At 42.0% G+C, this 13,476-nt stretch overlaps 1 protein-coding gene across 2 annotated transcripts in view; it reads right to left on the bottom strand.

The window, feature by feature from the left end:
- aplp1 (amyloid beta (A4) precursor-like protein 1) overlaps nt 1–10,309 on the bottom strand; it is a 70,729-nt gene extending 60,420 nt beyond the window's left edge. For both annotated transcript variants that reach the window (XM_037676361.1, XM_037676362.1), the window contains exon 1: nt 10,039–10,309. In XM_037676361.1, coding sequence (XP_037532289.1) covers nt 10,039–10,104 — 66 coding nt within the window. In that variant the 5' untranslated portion in view covers nt 10,105–10,309. The remainder of the gene's footprint in view (nt 1–10,038) is intronic.
- Between the last annotated feature and the right edge of the window lie 3,167 nt (nt 10,310–13,476).

The following is a 13,476-nucleotide window of genomic DNA, read 5'->3' as shown; positions in this document are numbered from 1 at the left end:
AAATTTGACAATAATTAGTAATTATTGTCAAATTTAAGAAGAAATGTTCAATTTGTTTTGCGTGTAGTACTTTTTTCGACCACCGGATGGTAGTATAAGCCTGTTTAAAGCGAAGGATGGATAGTGAGGGAGCGAGCAGTGTGTCTCTTCAAGAAAAATGGGAGGGAGGCCCCTTGATGTGACATGGGTTGTTTCTATTGGGTTCTCAATATGGTGAACACTCGGTGTGGGTTGCGCTCTTTAGCATAGCATTTTTCACAGAAAGCTTTAAATAAAATCAGTAAACAAGTTATCAGCTTCTTTTTGCAGAGAAAAACAACTTTTTAACGAAGGCACGGGTTTCAACCATGAATTTTGGAGCTTCGACAAGACGGAGGTTTTTTTTCCCCGAGGTCGGCCTCTTAGCTTAGCTCGTAGCTTAGCTTCTTTTAACAATCCAAAAACGCAATTTTGGATTGTTAACATGGATTTTAAAGAGAAAAGAGAAAGGGAGGGGTCAGTGAAGAGCACCGGAGTTGAGCCTTTTGTCATCCAGTGTCTTCAGTAGAAAGAGTGAAACACGAAGAAACGATAAAGTCGATAAATGAAAATGAAGTCGATAATTTTCATTTATAATGCGATTAATTGATTTATTGTTTATAGGGACAGGCCTACTCTCAACCCTGATCTTATGGTGTGTTCAATTTGTGCTCAAAAGTTGAAATTTCTGATTTGGAAAAATCATCTTAGAAGCTAACAAAGTCTCTGGCATGCCAAAGCGACCATCTTAGCACCAACATAACTGGTTTGTTCCACTTTGGAGTAAGCTGTTGGGGGAAGATACAGTTTTGTGTTGTGTGTTTCATTGACTGATGAAGCCTTCCGGATCGAAGGTGAAATGTTTCAGCACACAAAAAAAAGAAACTGTCTAGACGACCTGACTGAAAAATGTTGCTTCTTAGAAGCTAGGATTCAGATTTAGTCAGTTTCTCACCTGGCTTGACATTTAAACTCAACATGGCTACCTCACACATGAGAAGTTGTGATAGTTGCAGTAATAAACCTTTAATTTGCACTTGTGTAGTTCAGATGTCAGTAAATCAGTCACAGAGGTAGAATTGTACCACCTCATGTTGCACTGTTTGAAAAACACAATGACTTGCCAGGTTACTGAGAACAGCTGTTAGCAAACCCTGCTGATTTTTAAAGTTGCAGCATTACTTCACTGTTACTACGGTAGCCTAAAAGGGACAAATTAAACTCTGACAAGATTTTTCTTTGTGGCCATGGCAAAAGCATGTGATCAGCTGGTTTTGGATGTCAGCAGCAAAACTGGTTGATCCACTCTGAGAAGGTGCTATTTAAGAGACTGAGCTGAAAACAGCAGCTCAGACTGAGGAAGTCTCTCTGATGAGAGACGAAACGTTTCTACATTTTTTTGTTGTTTTGCTTTGTTTTGTTTTTTTGAATGTCCAGAGGACCAGATTTAACTTTTTTAGATGTTCAATTATGATAAACTCTGGAGAATCTTGCCTTAATTAACACATGAGCCCATTTTAGCAACTCTGGCAATTAAAAGCTTCTAGTCTTTTAAATATTTGGATCTCTAACTACTCAATGCAGGACACAGTCCTCGGCTTTGGTTTGGACACTTCTTTGTGCAAACATCTAGAAGGAGATGGTTGCAGAAGTGATAAAAGGTGCTCATCTTTATACATTTACCTTAAAATAGATACTAAGAGAAGTATAAAATACGACGTTAAAAACTTGTTTTGTTGTTAGAATAAGCAAACTTCTGAGAGTGTGGATAATCCTTAACCGATCGCCCAAGATCAATATAGTTGCCTCTCTTTGGCCACTAAACTTTACAATCCACACTCCCGTCATAATATTGTTATATTAAAAGGTTTTTGTTTTTATTGGCAGGTACATATCGGTCTAAAAGTACTTCACGTGGAAAAAAGATCCTCTCTTCTTCAGTGTAACGATCATTGATTTGAATCAACAGCCCGTTAAAGCTGAAGGACATAACGAGCTGTAAACTGATCGAAAATCACCCTTTGATGTTTCATTACAGCAGCAAACAATATATTTTTTAATTCACATAGCGTGACGAGATCCACATACGTCATTCTCATTGAGGGCGAGCTTCAAATATTTAAGGCTTTTCATTCAAAAGCAGCCTCCAATGCGGCCGAGTAAGTTCTGTTTTAGCTGACATCACAGGACTTCTATGACAATTTACACTATAAACAAGACAACGTTAAAAATGAAGCTCAGTGGGGCTGAAGTGATTATTCGTCAACGTCATTAATATTTTTTGTCTATATAATTACTAGGGCTTCATCGTTTAGTTTCTTGAACATATCAACTGAAATACCAAAACCCAACAAAGTTACTTAAGTCAGGTCATCTGGACGGTTTCTTTTTTTTTGTTGAGACGTTTCGTAGCCCTGTCACGATGAACAACAAATCAATTAATCGCATGATAAATGAAAACTATCGACCTCATTTTCATTTATCGGCTTTATCGTTTCTCTGTGTCTACAACTGAAGACACTGGATGACAAAAGGTTCAACTCCGGTGCTCTTCACTGATCCCTCCCTTTCTATTTTCTCTTTAAAATCTGTTTTAACCGTCCAAAATTTTGTTTTTTGGATCGTTAAAAGCAGCTAAGCTGAGAAGCTAAGCTAACAGGCCGACCTCGGAAAAAGCTTCCGTCTTGTCGAAGCTCCAAAATTCATGGTTGAAACCCGTGCCTTTGTGTAAAAAGTTGTTTTTCTCTGCAAAAAGAAGCTGAAAACTTATCCTGATGCATGCTCAATAATCCAGGTAGAAAAATCCAAAAAAGTTCAGTCTGGTCCTCTGGACATTCAAAAATTTTTGCTTTGTTTTGGTTTTTTTTGAATGTCCAGAGGACCAGACTGAACTTTTTTGGAAGCTGAAAACTTGTTTACTGATTTTTTTTATTAAAAGCTTTCTGTGACAAATGCTATGCTAAAGAGCTCAAACTACACAGAGCGTCCACCATTTTGAGAACTGCAAAACAGGAACGAGAGACAGCTCATGTCACGTCAAGGGGCCTCCCTCCTATTTTTCTTAAAGAGACACGCTGCTCGCTCCCTCACTATCCATCCTTTGGTTCTAACAGTCTTATACTGCCATCCAGTGGTCAAAAAAGGTACTAAACACAAAAATTAACCAACATTTCTTCTTAAATTTGACAATATTTACAAATTATTGTCAAATTTCAAACAATATTGTGCGGTGCTTTGCCTCACGGAAACGTGGATTACAAGCGAAACGCCGGATACAGTCTTCCAGCTGGATGACAGACTTTTTTTTCGAGCGGACCGCTGCAGCGAGCTAACGGGGAAATCACGGGGAGGCGGAGTGTGCATTTACGTGAGTAAAAGTTGGTGCACCAACTGTACTGTTGTAAATAGCTCATGCTCGAAGGCTTTGGAGCAAATAACAGTGAAATGTCGGCCACATTATCTACCCCAAGAGTTCACGGTGACTTTCATCTCTGTCGTCTACATTCCTCCGGACGCTAATGCTAATGAATCACTGCAGGAGCTTCATGATATCATCAGCTCGCTGCAGAACAAACACCCCGAGGCTCTTTACGTGGTAGCCGGAGACTTTAACCACGTGAATCTAAAGGATTGTCTCCCAAGCTTTAATCAACATGTGACGATTCCGACACGTGGAGACCGCACGCTGGACCGTGTTTACACGAACGTAAAAGATGCATATAAAGCCGAACCCCGCCCCCACCTAGGACTGTCAGACCACATCTCAATCTTCCTGGCTCCTGCGAGACGCTCCAGCCCGGTACAAAAGGAAGTTAAATGCTGGATCCAGGACAGTGGCCCCATACTGAGAGATTGTTTTGATCGAACAGACTGGCAGGTTTTCAGAGAAGCTGCTGAAAATGGAGGATCGCTTGATCTTGACCAATACACATTCTCAGTTCTGGGTTACATTAGTACATGTACTGACACCGTCTCCACTATCAGAAATGTTAAAAGCTACCCAAACAGAAAACCTTGGCTGAATGCAGAGGTCCATACCCTGCTGGAAGCCAGGAACACTGCCTTCAGGTCTGGAAGCTCAGAGGAGCTGAGTAGGACAAGAAAAGAGCTGGTTGCTGGTATTAAGAGGGCCAAGGCCACATATGCACAGAGGATCGAGGGTCAATTCATCTCACAAGACCCTCGGAGCATGTGGAGGGGCATTAAGTGCATAACAGATTATAAAGGAAGGAGTGAGCAATGCCCCAAAGACCCATCTCTGCCTGATGCCCTCAACAAGTTCTATGCACGCTTTGAAGACCCGAACAGACCACCCAGCACCAGACTCACCTCACCACTGGACGAAGAGCATCTCAGCATGACCTCAGCAGAAGTAAGGAGTACCTTCAGGAGGATTAATCCGCACAAGGCAACTGGCCCAGACAACATCCCTGGAAAAGTGTTGAAGGAATGTGCTGATCAGCTCTGTGAGGTGCTGGCAGACATCTTTAACACCTCACTTACCCTGGAGACAGTTCCCACCTGCCTGAAGACTGCCACCATCATCCCAGTCCCAAAAAGCTCTACAGTGACTGGTCTAAATGACTATCGGCCAGTGGCCCTCACCCCGATAGTCGCTAAATGCTTAGAAAAACTGGTCATGACTCACATCAAAACAACCATCAACATCAACGAGGACCCTCATCAGTATGCATACCGTGAGAACCGATCAACAGAGGATGCAATCTCCTCTGTGGTCCACACTGCGCTCAACCACCTGGAGCAGAAAAACTCTTACGTCCGTATGCTCTTTGTGGACTTCACATCCGCCTTCAACACCATGATCCCCCAAACCCTGATGGACAAACTATCCACACTAGGACTAAGCCCCTCCATCTGCAACTGGGTACTAGACTTTTTAACAAACAGACCACAGTTAGTGAGGATCCACAACCTCTCCTCCTCCACCATAACCCTCAGCACTGGCTCTCCTCAGGGATGTGTGTTGAGCCCCCTTCTGTTTACTCTGCTCACATATGATTGTGCAGCTACCCATCCAGGCTGTCACATTGTAAAGTTTGCAGATGATACAGCGGTGGTGGGATGCATCACAAACAATGATGAGTCCAGCTACAGGCAAGAGGTGGAACACCTGGAGAGCTGGTGCAGAGAGAATAACCTTCACATCAATGTGAAGAAGACAAAGGAGATGATTGTGGACTTCAGAAGGAACAAAAACACCCACACCCCCCTGAACATAAGAGGATCTGCGGTGGAAGTGGTCTCCAGCTACAAGTACTTGGGTGTACACATGAATGACAACCTCAGCTGGAGCAACAACACCACCAGCCTGATCAAGAAAGCTCATCAGAGACTCTACTTCCTCAGACGGCTGAGGCGAGCTGGTCTGGGAAGCTCAGTCCTCACCTCCTTCTACAGATGTGCAGTGGAGAGCATCCTGTGCTCCAGCATCAACGTGTGGCATGGAGGCTGCACAGCTGCAGAAAGAAAAGCTTTGCAGAGAGTGGTGAAGGCTGCACAGAAATCTGTTGGAATCAGCCTCCCCACCATCACAGACATCTACACCTCCAGATGCAGGAAGAGGGCCACCTGCATCATGAAGGACCCCACTCACCCAGCACACACACTTTTTGCCCCACTCCCCTCAGGAAGGAGGTTAAGGAGCATTAAGTGTAGAACCACTAGACTGAGGAACAGCTTCTACCCTGAGGCTGTTAGACTCATGAAACTCTAACTATAATAATCACTGTGAAAAACCATATCATGTTGCTGCTGATCTGTTTCATGTTGCTGCTGATCTGTTTCAATGTTGATGTGTTCATGCGTGCACATCTGCTCACACAGACTCATGTTCATGTTTGTGCTGATGTTCAATGTTTTATGTTATGAGTGCTTAGTGTATATTTAGTTGATGTTTTTCTTAGTTCATATCTTAGATGTTATCATTGTTTTTCTTTTACATTTTATTGTTGGATGTAACTGGGACCCTGTGTACATAATTTCGCTCCACCACATGTACCACATGAGGTGCGAATGACAATAAAGAAACTCTGACTCTGAGTCTGACTCTGATATTATTGTTTAGCTCAATAATTTCTGGGACAATTAATCACCCAGGAAAATTTGTTATCGTGACAGGCCTAATGCTTTGTCCTTCATCTAAAGGACTTTATCAGTCCGAGGAGCAACAATAAACTCAGTCCCACAAGGAGCACATTTACATAGTGGACCAATGATGGTCATGAGATGGTTTCTTTGTAGGATTTTTTTTTCACCTTTGAGCATGGAATACCAACAGCTTCTCTTCCCCCCCGCTGGTCCGCTCCCCCTGAGCTGCAGTTTTAAACTATCATGGCGGATAGAACAAAGGCCATGGCTGCAACAGTGTCGACACAAAACAAGTTTTTAAAAAAAATTGGTTTTCAAAGTGGTTTAAAGCATCGGAGAACTTCAAATTAGCTAACACGAAAAGAGTGGTGTCCTCAAGGTTTCCTGAACGGAAAGCAGCACACAAACTAACTCGTCAAAAAATGGAGAAAAACAAAAAGTTTAAACGCTAAATGCACTTTGTGACGTTGGACAGGCTGTCTGTCTGCTACATCTTCAAGAGAACAAACGTTTGAGGAAACTTTTAGATCAGAAGTGGAGCTAAGTTTTGATTGATTAATATGATTGTTCCTGACCAGTGTGTTGAGATCTGTTTCCCCACTATCTTCTTTTGTGTTTAGACAACATTAGTAAAATGTAAATAAAAACTTGTTCTCTTTTATGTCTTCCAACAAAGTTCAGTCAGGTCATCTGGATGGTTTCTTTATTGGTTGAGACGTTTCGTCCTTCATAAAAAAGGACTTCTTCAATCCAAGGAGCCACAAACAAACTGTGTCCCACAAGCAGCAAACTCCCAGAGTGGGAAAAAAACCCCAGTTTGCTGGTGATAAGTCCACTATGAGAGTGTGCTGCTTGTGGGACACAGCATGGCTCCTTGGATTGATGAAGTCCTTTGGATGAAGGACAAAATGTCTCAACAAAAAAAGAAACTGTCCAGAGGACCTGACTGAACTTTGTTGGATTTTTAAAAATCTGGATTATTGAACATGAACTTTGACCTTTTATGTCTTGTTTTTGTCTGATGTAGCAGAAAAAAACACATCTTGGTGGCTGGAAATCTAATTTACTTGGGTGGGGGGAACATATCTCAATGGGGCAGCACAATTCAACACAACACCTGCCGGTGCTAATGAACCTGTCTGAAACAGTTAATTGTGCCGATAATGTTGAGCTAAATAAATAACATTTAAATCAGACAAGCGATTAATAAATACAATTCAAAATATGAAAAGCAAAGGGTAAGTAAAAAAAAAAAAAAAACTTTATGCGATTAACTTTTAAATAAGTGTTTTATTTCTTTCTCTCCTCTTTGGGACAAAGCCTGCAAACGGAGGAGTTGTCACCTCAGTCTGCTGCCGTTCTTTCCAACAGTCCTTACAACATACTGAATATTCAGGGTTTAATGACTTTTATATGAATACATGATTAGAGCTTCATTCGATTCGTCATGTTGGAGTTGTACTTTAATTTGCAAGTTGACATTTTAGTTTGTGTTGTAGTGTAAATGCAAACGTGTGTTGTTTAAAGAAATAAAATACGCTCACATAAAACTGTGGATTTAATTAGTAAGAATAGCCAAGATGGCCGCGCTCAGCCGAGCCGCAGCTTCGCAGGCTCCTGGTGAGCTCGATCTTTTTGTGTTCCTGTTGTTTTTAACTTTTTTTTTAATGCCTACAATGCACATCCACGGTACGGGTATGACCGCGCCACATTTGTGGAGCTTTCTGTGTCGCTGCCTTGCCATCGTGCCATCGAGGTTCAGTCCTTCCAGTCTCGGGTTCAGGCCTGTCATGGCTGCTGTTCCCATGATCCTCCATCTGCTTGCACGGACCGAACTCTACAGACTCGTTCAGTTCCGCGGGAGAACCTTGGATGTTCTCCGTCTGCTGGACCCGGTTCTGGAGGGCTGTCTGGGAGGGCAGCTGCTGCGGTCATTATTACCATCAAGCTGCTAACGGGACATGCTAACGCTGCTAATAAGATCCTCCATCTGCCTGATCGGACCGAACTCTGCGGACACGCTTGGTTCTGGAGGGCAGTCTGGGAGGGCAGTTGCTGAGGTCCTTATTGTCATCATGCTGCTGAAGGGACCTGCTAACGCTGCTAACAGTATCTGCTAACTGGACCGTGTTGCTAAGATAACGTCCCTGTCATCAGAACCACTGTGCCAGTAGGACCATGCTGCTGTAGGTTTATTTCTTTTTCACGTTTGGTGCCTTGTTTCTGCATTTTTGTTGCATGCTTTGAATAAATCTCAGTTTATGTTAGTGCTCGCATCATGCATGCACCAAACCTATGAGAATGTGCTGCTGTTGTTCGGTGTATTGTTTTGCACTATTAGCGTTTAGCGTGTTCTTTTAATGCACCGTTTGGCGTTCATATATCTTCGATTTTTATTTACTGTTCCTTTTGACACTTTATAGTTTTGCTGTTGTTGGATGACACTGGGATCCTGTGTACACAATTTAATTCCACCTCATGTACCACATGTGACGTGAATGACAATAAAGAACCTTGAATGCTTGAATGAAATTGGTTGAGAGCGGCAGGTAAGAGAAATTTAAGTAAATGTGCACTGAGGCGTCGCAAAACCGTCTGTAAAATCGTATTTAGGAGCATTTTCATCCCCTGACTGTGTGGAATCAACAATTTATTCAATACCCACATTCTATTTTAATGGAATTAATGCTGAGCAAATTAAAAAGGAAGATGACAGTTTTATTAGGACTAATACTGCGGTGTAATCCAGCCAGTCAACCCTCTCGCAGCCTAATCTTCAGTGTAAACCTTCACGGGCAGGTCTCCTCATGCTCCTCAGCATACAGCAGTAATCCCACTAAGGCTCTTAGAGGAGCAAATTCATATTTTCTGAATGGAAGGAGAGGCTTCACGGCTGTTACAGGCTCACCGTGGAAGACGGCTAATAAATAAAACATCTCGCACGACTCGCCTTGAGAACTCGGGGGAACAGTCACCTTTGGAAATCAGAAGCGGGTGCTGCAGCTCCAGCTGGGAGATCATGACTCATCCTCCCCCACTTGTTCTCATCGCTCTGTATCACCTCCATAACTGTTCGTCCTCGAGTCATAAGTGCACCCCCAAATATGGATTTAAGGGTGGAGAAAGAGAGGTGAAGTTCATCAAATGGTGAGTTTGCTGTAATTTCTGATGAGGAATAAGGGATTCGGGGGGCAGCCGGTGTCCACGCTCACTCATCCCTTCACATATTGACGGAGACGGATGATCACAATTTGCATCCCTGCATCCCGCCCATCGTTGGTGTGTGCGCACGGTGATGCGTCATCGTGCCTCACCGTCCTGATTCCCACTGCGAGCTTCATCTTTGAGATTCTAATCTGTGCCGTATTCTCCAGCGGAACAGAGGAGCCACTGAATATGCATCATGTTCATGAAGGACGGATGGAAGCTCATTTCCCTCCTCTGACAGGCCCCAGATGGGATGCTGGGGGTGGGGGGGGGGGGGTTCTCCATCCTTCTAGAGGCAAAAGGCTGCCTGTATGTTATCAGATACCAGGCCCAGTTTGATGCAGAGAGTACTGTAAATCACACCCATACAGCTTCCTCTCTCACCATGAGTATAAATGAACGCAGGAGCAGAAGCTGCATATCATTTTCTCCATCACTGCATTTTTTTTTTTTTTTTTTTTTTTATGTCTTCTTGTCATTCCTCCTGCTGACATGGGATGTTTTCTCCCGGGTGCATTTAGAAATTAAACCTGCCCCAGATGAGTGGCGGCAGTAATATGGAGATATGTGAAATAAATAAGAAAATAAAAAGCACTGACATTGAGCTAATCAAACAGGCAAACTGCAATGCGCCATTAAAAACACACACACATAAAACAAACAAAAATAAAAAATAAAAAATAACCTGATTGCCTCGGGTCTTACCTCGACGTTTCCCCACACGCAATAGGACAATACAGCCACCAGGACAGGGATTGCGGTATGCCCCATTTTCTCGCCCTCTTCTGCGTCTTTTATTTAGTCAGTAACTAAGTCGCTAATGTGAAATATCTGTATCCAGTTACATGAGCTGAAGTGATGGACGCTGCCGACGGACGTCTCGTGCGTTTTCTCCTCCTGCTCGCTCGTCGCCAGCGGGCTCTCCAATGGCAGCCGGGCTGTAATGAGGATGAAGCCTGGCAGAACCAAGCCCTGTTTCTGCGGGTATTCATCAAAGGCTTTTCCCAGGGCGGCCTTTCTGCTGCCCTGGTCAACAGCGACATCTGGTGGTGAAAGGCTAAAACTGCAGGCTGCTGGTTCTGGAGGCCAACACAAAAATGTTTGCGACTTACTGTAAGTCACCTCTACAGATATTCAACTAAAATTTGGTGATGTAGTAGTTGAGAGTTATTCACATACTGCGCGCTCTATACATTGTGCAGCATCTTAAAAGACAGATCCTGTAACAGATCCTGTCTAACTCTGAACGCTAGGAAACGCCTTGTATCTGTGACTTTCCTTCCCTCCATTGATTACGGTGACATTATTTACATGAACGCTCCTACAAGAACCCTGCAGATGTTGGATGCTGTCTATCACGGTGCACTAAGATTCATAACTGGCTGTGATTATCGTACCCACCACTGCACCCTGTATTCACTGGTTAACTGGTCACCATTAACTTCACACAGACTCTCCCTCTGGTACATTTTCATCTTTAAATCACTTCTTGGTCTGCTGCCTTCATACAGCTCCTCCTATATGTCTCTGCATGAGTGCAGCTACAGCGTGCGCTCTCAGGACATTATTACCTGCAGTGTTCCCTCAGTGAGGACTGAACTAGACAAAAGGGCCTTCTTCTACTCCGCTCCTGTTTCCTGGAATATCTTACAAAAACATCTGAAGCTCTCGACCTTGACCTCCCTAAGTGGCTTTAAGAATCTGTTGGACTCCTGACAAGGACTAATGCAGACATGTTCCTGTTTTTAGTTTTCTACATTCACCTTAGAATCTAGATGTTTTTGCTATGTTGTTTTTGCCATCTTTTATAACTGTCTATTGTTGTCATCTTCTTTGTTGAAATCAGGTCTCTCTTGTAAATGAGTCCCCAAGGCTCAATGGGATTAACCTGTCTAAATAAAGGTTGAATGAAAAAAAAGTTTGACATAAACAGTTAAATTCTACGCTGTCTGTACGTTTGCAGAATCACACTCTATTTTTCCAAACAGATGTTATCCAAAGAATTATCTAGAACAGGTAAGATATTAACTGTTTATAACGTTTGAACTGAACCCCACTTTGATAGGTCTGAACTCTTACTTGAATTTATCTGTTTCAAGAGAATAAACATAATCCACAGTGCTTATGTCAATTTGAATTTAAATACATCGCCGTAAAGGTGTTAAATTGTTTGAAATAGAAATCTAATCTTTCACAGATAAACCTTCCACTCAAAGTATAGTTTTCCTTTCTGTCTATAAAGATTAGATAACCTGACTGTAACTTGCAGCACACAGCAAGAACTGATGTACTGACCAGAAAGCTCCCCAACACATTTGCACATTTAACATTTAGAAATTACCTGTTGGAGTCATTAACATATTTTATTTACAAAAAAAAAAAGAGATGGATTATAGTTAATGTTTCAGGAAATACTCATTGGATGTACCTCTACAGATGATTAGCTTTTGAAGTCAACACATTTTAACACCGCTGAGCAGCCACAGCTAATCAAACTTAGCTAATAGAAAAATGGCTATAAGTTAGTTTTGTAGATATTGTGTTACTATTTGACACGGCGGCAGCTTTCACATCCCGTATACCAAGTGTTGATCCCTGTGCAGATTCTTTGCACAATAGATTTAATCAAAACAGCTCCATCCTAAAGAACACGAGATCTTCAACTTCAGTCACGATTTGTATTTGAGGGGGATTAATGCACACGTGATCAACATACAAAACAAAACTTGTTTTCATTGAGTTGTATTCACTTAAGTTGCGCACAGATGACTAACAGCTGGAACTGATCTTGCAGCTGTTCTTAGTCAGGGTTTCCAGTTTCCAGCTGCAGGTTTCTTACAGGTTGATCAGAGCGTCATAGCCGAGTGCAAGGTACAGAAATGGTTTTGTTTTATTGAACCAAAGCTTTATCTGCTTTAAATTAAGGCCAGAATGAAATTTTCTAAGTGTGTGGCAAGGCCAGGTACTTTGTATAAAATGGAGAAGTTACATGATGAGCCAGAAAGAAAAAAAAAAAACCTGACAAACACTGAGTCATTGAAAGGCATCTGGCACAAAGAGACAAACGTCTCAGAGGACGATGTCCACGTTGGATAAAGATTTCATTTGAATTTATAGGTTTGTGACAAGAGACTAACAGGAGAGGAAAACGTAATTCTTCACAGCCTGTTGAACGTGTTGAACCATAATAGTGGAAACGTTTATTTCTGGAGGAGTTTTTGCGTCTTACACTTGCAGTTTGACCGTGGAGCTTTAAAAGACATCCCGCAGGATAACGAGTCAAAACACCCCTTAAAGCTGGAACTTGAGGCTCATTTAACCAAAAAAAAAAAAAAAGAGTAAACTGTGTCTTCCACAGAGACCCTGCTCCAGCCCCTGTGTGAGGACGAACGTGCTGTAACTTACAGTACCTGTACAGGAGGCTTCTTTTGGGGAACGTCATCAAATCACCGCTCAAGTACATTAATTCGAAACAAATCATATAAATGGAAAATGAATTAAATTAGTAATGATGTCATAATGAAAAAAAAAAGTGACAGATTTCAAACAAATGCTGAATTGAACATCGTCAGCAGACGTCTGGATTTTACAGCAAACTTCGTCTGGCTTCTTAAAATAATCAGAGGAGTTATTTTTGCATATTGGACCTCCTTGCTGCTCATGTCCTCACTCAGGCTTAGTTGGCCATGAAGTTCAAACTGCTCAGTGATTACAGGCCAGACTGGGCCGTGGTCAGAAACCACTCAAAAAGTCAAAAAAAAAAAAAAGATTTGCAAAAAAATCATTCATTAAGCAAACTTCCTTATTAAAGCACAGTAATTCTTTGTCATGAATCATTTTTTGTATTGTACTGCATTTATTTAACACATTTTAAGCAGACATGGGTTTTGACAAACACTGGTCAATGAATGGATGTTAAGCACATGGAAACATGAAAGTAATAAAACATCACTTAAACACTTTTAAGCATCATCAACATCATGAATTATGTTCATTATGTGCACAGAGGGTATATAAAATGTTTTACGGGATCTTTTCATTTATTTATTGTGCAGCCGAAATGAATAAAGAGTAAACAAGTCTGTGTTGTAGACGTGAAGTTAACACGTTTAGGAAGTATGTATGCATGCATATGTCTATATG

The sequence above is a fragment of the Nematolebias whitei genome, chromosome 5 (assembly GCF_014905685.2).
Source record: "Nematolebias whitei isolate Nwh7 chromosome 5, NemWhi1, whole genome shotgun sequence".
NCBI lineage: Eukaryota > Metazoa > Chordata > Actinopteri > Cyprinodontiformes > Rivulidae > Nematolebias > Nematolebias whitei.
The sequence above is the reverse complement of the archived record's forward strand: the minus strand, read 5'-3'. Positions and strand labels throughout refer to the sequence as shown.